The 8,975-nt window shown below is 36.0% G+C and overlaps 1 protein-coding gene across 2 annotated transcripts; it reads right to left on the bottom strand.

The window, feature by feature from the left end:
* Nucleotides 1-725: 725 nt before the first annotated feature.
* LOC111212660 (glutathione S-transferase T3-like) lies at nucleotides 726-8,870 on the bottom strand. Of its 2 annotated transcripts, XM_048736122.1 has the most exons (3): nucleotides 5,763-8,870; nucleotides 5,515-5,652; nucleotides 726-5,399 (listed from the first exon to the last, which is right to left on the bottom strand). In XM_048736122.1, exons 1-3 carry the CDS (start codon nucleotides 5,955-5,957, stop codon nucleotides 5,298-5,300), a joined length of 435 nt encoding a protein of 144 aa, XP_048592079.1. In that variant the 5' UTR covers nucleotides 5,958-8,870; the 3' UTR covers nucleotides 726-5,297. The 2 variants fall into 2 exon arrangements, with proteins under 2 accessions (XP_048592079.1, XP_048592078.1); XM_048736121.1 differs by having other exon boundaries at nucleotides 726-5,652.
* Nucleotides 8,871-8,975: the final 105 nt, after the last annotated feature.

Raw genomic sequence — 8,975 nt, 5'->3', positions numbered from 1 at the left:
GTTCTACACTTCTACTATGGTCGCTAAGTACTCATCCGCATTATTGTTACATACCAATTTTAGTTTATCACAACAAGCACGTCATATTAATTTTGGAAAGATATGTATATATACAATTTTGGTTGTTAGTTTTTTAAGGCAATTGAAACATCATTATCACAATAAGTGTGTATATATATATAGGTAACACAATAGTAATTAGCTGCAAATTTATGTATTTCCAGAATTGGTTAAGTGGTTGAGCTTGGGCCATACGCATGCGTGCACACATATATAAAATTTCTAAATACGTACGTAGAGACACTTACGGAAAATACATGTAGCGGAGAAAGTATGAAAATTCACTCATTACCTGAACATGTGGCCTATTATGACAATGGATCAAAACTTAGAACATATTAATCAAGATTCTAAGATAGTAAAAGTTAATAGTCAAAAAGAAAGAAAATATCATAAAAGTTGAATAAATGAATCCAAATAGTGAATAATGTGAAAGCAAAGGTCTTCTATAAAGCGAGAGAATTTGATTCCCGTCAACAAAAAGAAAAGCATCAAGGGGATATAGCTTTGGTGGCTCATAGGAGTGTTATATTTTGTATATTATATGTAAATCTCTGAATTATGACTCGTGGTCATAGGGGGGAATTATTGCGACCACTAATTGAAAAATGAATCACCACATGTTTTCATTAATCGACCACTAATTCGAGATTATAAAATCATCACTTCACGTTTTGCTTTTATGCTTACCAACGTTTTGACGTTGTATTACGTAGGATTCATTTTTATAACAACTTTGGTCGATTCAGTTTTGATTCAAACCTTCCCTGATCAAAATAAAATATGTCTATCACATGATATTTTGTCGTTTTCATACTCCGGAAAACTAGGCATCATTCAACAAAGCGGATTCCTCATCATAAATTCCACTACACCATCTCTGTGTGAACTGTGAAGGGTGAACGAATTTAAATAACTAAAATAAAATATACTAGCATTTAAACTGTTCTAAAACAGTCTAGTTCTTAAAAAGAAAAAAAAAATATTTATACACAAAAAAGAAGAAAAAAAATAATCATACAGTCTAGTTTCCTTTTATCTAAAAGAGGGAGAAAGAGAATATGAGAAAAAGGCGAAGAAAAAGAGGAATATTGAAGCAAAAGGAGGATACAACAATTTGATGCAAGACCAATGATGCTGTCTAAAGCCCGTCCCATGCTCAGCTTTTTCTTCCTCGAGGTTAAAATTTTATTTTATCTGTTGAGATACCATTAACTACTATTTCATACAAGTACCGTCGAATATTTATATTTATACTATATGATTCGGCATCCGACTATGATTAGTCTGTCATTTTGTGTATGAGATGTTTTACAAAGAGGCGTGATTATAGTTTATGACCACGCACATTATTACAGCTACATCATCATGATACAATGCATATGTGGCCATAGCTTGTCCTATACTCAAATTTGGGCCTGGAGTTTTGTTATATTGGGTTTTATATAGGTTCTTCTTACCCATCCAGCTACTCTGCTCCAAATTACAATAGTTTCTTATACATTTTCTTTTTAAAACAATAACATTATCACCGAAAACTATGGTTTGTGATAGCAACCTTAAAACAGAGATAGATTTAATGTTCATAGAACTTATTAACACACAAAATGAAAGAGCCTTAGAGAGCTTTAAAAAGGTGATTGGTTGTGGCTGTAGATGCTCTAAACAACCAAAATTTAGCCTAGAAGAAAACATGTCAACAAATTAAGCTTTTTTTTTATTTTAAAAAAATATATCAAAAAATATTTCTGAAAAATAAAAAAAAGACGGCAGAAAGGTTTATTTCTAAAAAAAATAGTGTTTTACAAAGTTACAGCAAATAAATTTACAGCACATAAATATACAGATTAAATTTTACATCGAAAAACATAAAGCTATAATCTATTACAATCACATCCAAAAAAAAAAGTTTTTAGCTTGCTTGCCACCGAGCACAAAATAGATTTGATCTGTATCATAAGAAAGACGCAGAAGGAAAGTTGCTTGAGAGGCAACTCTCTAGGTTCCTACCTAAATTAATTTAGTTGCAATGAAAGTACCCTAACACAAATGAGTTCAAAATAACCATATTATGGCCGGTTATTTTTTTTTTTGTTTTGAACACATATTATGGCCGGTGATTTTTTTTTTTTTGAACAAATAGCCGTTTGTTTATATTACATAAATAGCCGTTTGATAGCCGTTTGTTTATATTACACAAATAGCCGGTGATATTATGGCCGGTGATTATATTACATAAATAGCCGTTTGTTTCATGGCCAATCATATCCATATTTGTTTGGGCTTGTCCGTGTTGACGTAAATTTCTCAGAAAGAGTGTTTACAAGAAGAATTAATATACAAATTTGGGCTTTTCTTAATTGATAAACTTACCATCAGAAAGACAGAAACCGTAAATGTTAAAAATAGTTTTGGCACATGGAAAGAAGTCAATACATGTCAATGCCTAATTGGTAGCAGTCCTTAGAGCATCTACATTGGTGAACCCCCCTTTGGGGTTCATACCAATTTTTTAATATATTTATGGTGGGACCATGAATAGTGATGAACTTCTTGATTTTGTACTTCTCCATTAGTGAACCCGAAGAAGGGGTTCATAGGAACTAAAATAATAGTTTTTTTAAAAAAATTTAGTTTTGATTTTTTTTTTAATACATGAATAAAATATAATAATTTATAAAATTTTATTCATTACATTGATAATTGATGAACATAGAAAGATTATTCATTACCGAATTTTTGCCATACATTTTCAACTAAATCAGCTTTCAACCTATCATGTTTTCCTGAATCCCGAAGTTCATTGCGCATGCCTAGCATATTATGTGCATGCAAACTTTCTCTCGTTTTGACCTTCGAACCTCTGCTTGACTCTCCTGACTCGAACTCAGATGTATCAGTAAGACTGTATCCGTCTCGTTCGTCCTCCACTATCATATTGTGCAATATGACACAAGTTCTCATAATTTTCCCTATCTTTTCCTTGTCCCATAGTAGAGCAGGGTTTTTAACTATTGCAAACCTCGATTGCAAAACCCCGAAAGCACGTTCGACATCTTTTCTGGTGGATTCTTGACGTTGGGCAAATAGCTCAGCTTTAGGACCTTGAGGAAGTGGGATGGATTGGATAAATGTTGACCAATTCGGATAAATTCCGTCAGTAAGGTAGTACGCCATACGGTAAGTGTGGTTGTTGACCTTGAATTTAACTTTAGGGGCTCGACCTTGCAGTATATCATCAAAAACTGGATTGGATAACAAAACAAAGAATTTTAGATTTTACTTGGTCACTCGATTTTGTAGTCGGCGAGTGTCTAGTGGTTGGCTGGTTCGACAGAACAAGAGTGAGGCAGCTGGTTTGAGAGAACAAGAGTAAGGCGGATGGTTTGAGAGAACAAGATGGAGGGGTATCGACCTTGAGAGAACTATGATTTGTAGATACAGAGAAGAGAACTATGCTTTGGCATTTGAGAGAAGAGAACATAAACACATGTTAGAGAGAAGAGAACATATATGAGAGACATGAAATACTTGTCCTTTTTATAACAAACTTTTACAAGTCCCGTGAAGTGTAGAGACAAACAAAATACTACACTTCATATTACAATCCGTGACACCAAGTTCATCACTAGTGTCTAGTACAAACACTGACCTGCTGCGACCCAAAAGATACATGTAGTACTACAACTACATGAACAACCCGTGAACTACTACTACTACAATACCCGTGACACCTACAAAACCCATCAAGTCCAGACTTTATCTCCCATATGCCCGTGACCAACGGCCCCACAGATCCTTTCACCTGCAAAATAACACAGAAGAATATAAGTTTCAAGTCAACAAAAGCAGTTGTAAAATTATCAAAGCAAGTAAAGAAGCAAACAAAGAGTTCAAGAAATTTTCAACTAAACAACCTAAAGCATCTCAGAAACAAGTTTGTCCTTCAAAGCGACCTCAGCTTCAGTTAGAGTAGCTATGTTCTTAGAGAGGAGACGATCAAGTATTTTCTGTTTCGAAATATTCTGTTTCTTCTCTAGAATGATCTCCAGGCGATCAAATGCAGCTTCATTGCCAGGCTTCTTGCGTTTGGCTGCTTTGCAAGCCTTAACGCCAGGAGGCCTAGCCTCATCCGAGTCAGGCACCGTCTCCGCAGCTTCCTTCATTTTCGCCTTTCCACCATCTCTTGATATAGAGTTCGATCTCCACTTCTGATCATACCTCAGCTCCCTCCACGCGTGTTCAAGTGCAAACTTCGCCTGGTGGTCGTTAAAGAAGATGTCATGAGCTGACTTCATGACATCGTTCTCGTTCTGCCCACTTGATTGCTCCTTCAATGCTGCCTCATAGCTTCCCACAAATTTACACACTTGTTCATTCACCCTTCCCCACCTCTGCTTACACTGACTCCACTCTCTAGGTAGAAAGCCACCTAGCTGAGCGCTTGCATTAAAGTAATCCTCTATTCTTCTCCAAAACGACCCTAGTTTCTGCTGGTTACTAACTATGGGATCTTTGCTTGTGTTTAACCAGGCACTGATGAGGATAATGTCTTCTTGAGTCGTCCACTTTCTCCTTTCACCAGCCGGTTTAGGAACCTCAGACGACCCTACTTCTACGGTTTTACTGGACTGGGAAGATAATAGGTTCACAAAACCGGGAGAACTTTGTGAAAACGTATCCATTTTGGTTTGGGTTGTGTTTTGTTGTTTGTTAGAAGTTTTAAAAAGGATTATGTATTTTTTAAAGAACTACTTGCGTTTGAGTTACGGGTGGTTTCCTAACTACCAAACATTCATTACACTTAATTAGACAACAACTTGTTCACAGACATTCATTACACATCAAATCAATTCTAAAAAACTCTAAAACGTTTAAGACACAGCAATTTAAGCGCATTCATCACAGCAACCAACCAGAGGAACCAAACTAGTACTAGATATTTAATGAAGTACTACTACACTCCCTACTCTAGATATTTAATGAACAAGTTAACTCTCAGTTCAACCAGAGGAAGCAAGTAACCACACGGAAACAGTTCCTACTCGAGTTCCTAGTTAAGTCTCAGTTTCTACTCTACACGGAAACAGTTCCTACTCAAGTTCCTAATGTATTATAGACAGTTCCTACTCAAGTTCCTAGTTAAGTCTCAGTTTCTACTCTACACGGAAACAGTTCCTACTCAAGTTCCACACGGAAACAGTTCCTACTCGAGTTGAAAGTTTACCTGTTCTGTTTCAGTCGAAACAGGCCTTCTCCAGAGCAGCCGCCTGGACTGTGAGGTTATAGACGTCACCAGTGAGCTTATCAAGCAGCAATGTGAGCCTCTTAACCTGTGCCTACATAAGAGATAAAGAAAACTTGTAACTCACTTATAAAAACGTAAAAAGTGTTCACAAATTTGATGATCTCAAATTTGATGATCACCCAAAGAGATAAAAAGTGTTCACAAACCTCAAGACTGTCGATCTGTTTAGTGAGAATGGGCACACATTTGATGATCTCAACAGCCTCATCCACACGCTCACGCATGCGTACCATCTCCTCCTGGACACCTATAACCCAAGGCTGACGGTAATGCAACCCATCAGCCTTGGTTAAACCACGGAAACATCAGTCAGACAACATATTTAACTAGAAAATTTAGACAACATAATAAGACATGTGAGATTAATGAAGGGAATGCGAATGATGTGGGTTACCTCGTAGTTTATGCAGCTGAAGAAGCGCTTCCCGGGACGCGTGTCGTACTCCTCCTTCACCCGAACCTCGTCGATGATTCTACCACCACACGGACAGCTTGTCGGCATCCCATATGACGAATCGGCAACGTTGTACAGGTGGTCGATGAACTCCTGCTTCCTCTTAAAATCTGTTATCTCGGCTGAGGGATCCATCTGAAACAGAGAAATGAAATTGATTAACCCTTTTCTATTGAATCAAAAATAATCAAAACCGTGAATCGATTGAGACAAAAGTAGTCAAAACCGTGAATCGAACCCAGTACAAGATCTAAACCCACTTATCGAAACCCCCAAATTCTATTTTGAACCCTAACTCGAAAAACCCTTTTCGATTTCCAATCCGCGAGAATCGAACCTTAAAACTATAAATCGAACCCGTAGACGAGGTAATACAGCATTAAATCAAAACCCTTCTCGATTTCGAACCCTAAATCGTAAAAAAAAAAAATTGAAATTTCCCCTAACTCGATTTCGAAACCAAAACGACATCAATATAAAGGAGATTCCAGTCGAGACCCACCTCTGTTAGTAGAGGAGACAATAACTCGTCGAATCGATGGAGCAAATTCGAGAAATAGGGACAGAGATCGTCGTCGCACGGGGTTTCGCCGGGAGGAAGAAACCCTAGAGTTTTCGAGACAAAAGAGAGAAATGAATCTCTCTCCCCTTTCCACCGCGTGACGTCGACGCCGCGTCTCCAATCAATTCGCGACACGTGGTGTGAACCCGTATCGGACGGGGTCACTCGTAAGGGGCGGGTCGCGAGAAATAACCCATTTAATCTTTATTTTTAATGGTCCGGCCCTATGATACTGAGCCCATGAACCTGTCTAAAACCTCTAATGGGGCTGCTCTTAGATTTTGTTAATGTCACTTCTCATTCACGCGCAACTCTTGCTGAGAATAAGTTTCCATACTTTTTTTTTTTTGAAAATGTTATAAGTTTCCATACTTACTTACAAACTTCTTTTATCTTCTTCATGTAAAACCTAATATCTGATGAGTTAGACTGTTGTAGAAACGGTTTGACTTTAGCCAAAGCTGCTAGAAAAAATAACTTTTCACAAAAATTGCAAAGTGTAATTTGTTATAATTTTTCAAACAAATCTCTCTCTATTGCGTTTGCTAAGTCTCTTTTACCATGTATTGTGAACGTGAGATACTGAGGAAAACAAAGAAAAAATAAAATAAGTAAATATTATCGTTTCACTAGTGAGGACGCCAGTAGTGGGCACACCTTAAACATAAGAAATATTTACTCTCTCAGACACTTTTCCAGTTTCTAATTACACTAAAGGTCACATTGGACTTGCTACACACTTTTTTGCTGTGTAAAGACATTGACACCCCTTAACTAAACAACTTACTCATGACGGACAAAAAAAAAACACCCTTAACTAAATAACTCTTCTTCCCCACTAGACCTCTATCTTCTCTAGCTTCAAAATAACTTTCTCAATTCCAATCCCAAATTAAACAACGGATGATAGATGTGCCGAAAAATTTGCCTACGAATATCAAATGGGTTGCCTACGGATGTTGTGGTCACCAAAAAATTTGCTCAACGTACGTCGTTTCTCTCCGTTTTATCCTCGGCGATCCTCCCTGATGTATCTGCAAATCTGAGTCCACTGTCATCTGGGTCACCAAGATTATTATAAGCTTTTCCATCTTCTTAATTGCATCTCTATTTCCATCAATAATCGAATATATTTTGTAATTAGCCCTCTTTGTAATTTGTTTTCATATTCTCCCTTTTTTGTATCATTATTTGAAATTTAAAACATATATATAAGAATCAAACAAGTTAAGAAAAAGAAAACAAATTATTTGTAAGAGTCTTTGTTAATGAAATAGTTATGGACAAGATACTTGTGGACAAGAGAATTATGTTAACTTTTTTATAAAGAAGTTATGCAATTGGCTATTTGTGTTTCAAGTTTTTGTACAATCAAGTGGAAACTCAAGTATGAAATGTCTTAGACTTTGTGATCTTACGAACCATGTCTGAGAGCATGTGTACTAATTCAAGGATATCTGAAAACTTTCCTATCATCTATAATACTCATGGATGGGTGATTTGTGGACAGTGTTTTATGGATGAATGTATAGTGGATAGGATTCTCGTGGTTAGTGTGTCGTGGATGGTGTCTCATGAATATGTATGTGAGTATATCATGGATGAATGTATTGTGGAGAGTATAAACATAGCCGAAGAGAAACAAATTACTCACAACACCAAATATTTAAAAACAGGATAATCAGAATACAAAACTTTTATAATCGACGCTGAATGTATTTAAATGATGTTATGAGCGTATGAATCTTATTCAAGAAATACTTTCTCCGTCCACATATTGCTCCAGTAAATATTAAGAGAATGAATGATGTGGCATTACTTGTTCTACTATAGTTTGACTGAAGAAGAACTTGCTAGAGTTCATGAATACAACTTTGACCATCCAGATGAGTCTGTCTTTCATAAATTGTACGCAATGCCACCTAATTAACTCATTTGTGTCCATCAAATGACGTCCACATAATGCATATAAACTGTGTCCAGTAAATTAATTGCATTTACTACGAATGCATCCACAACATTAATTGTCCATGAACCTAACCACCAGTGACTGATCCACCACGGACACATCCACGACATTCCACTATGTTAACTAAAGTTAAATTTTTAATATAAATATAAATATACACATGGATATCAAAATAAAATGAAAAAAAAATCGTATTTTTGACATATATACTTATATATATATATACATATTTGAGAATTAGAAACTGATTATGGATCAAATATGTTGGGGTATGAAAAGTTGATTTATTGTTAAAAAATAAAAAATTATGTAGAGAAATACATCAAACAGCAAACCTCAGAATAAACGTCACAGCTGGAACCAACTCTCCAAACTAAGTTATGTAATGGTTGCTTCTCTAAAACATATCAAGGTCATTTTTGTCACAAATTTACACAGCCGTACAACTAAAGTGTTCTAAGATCAGAATGTGTCTTCACGCGTAAAGAGAATTCATAATGTGTCCTTTTATGTAACCTTCTCTAAACATAAGTCAAAGATGTCTTTTTTAAGATGGCTAAATAATCCTAATATATATGTGGAAAACAACAACTCTAGACTATTCGTTACAATGGCAAATTAT

Source organism: Brassica napus, chromosome A7 (assembly GCF_020379485.1).
Source record: "Brassica napus cultivar Da-Ae chromosome A7, Da-Ae, whole genome shotgun sequence".
NCBI lineage: Eukaryota > Viridiplantae > Streptophyta > Magnoliopsida > Brassicales > Brassicaceae > Brassica > Brassica napus.
The sequence above is the reverse complement of the archived record's forward strand: the minus strand, read 5'-3'. Positions and strand labels throughout refer to the sequence as shown.

Bases quoted from the DNA above. Each gene is read 5' to 3' on its own strand.
- LOC111212660 (XM_048736121.1), bottom strand. From the start codon at position 4,745: ATGGATACGTTTTCACAAAGTTCTCCCGGTTTTGTGAACCTATTATCT.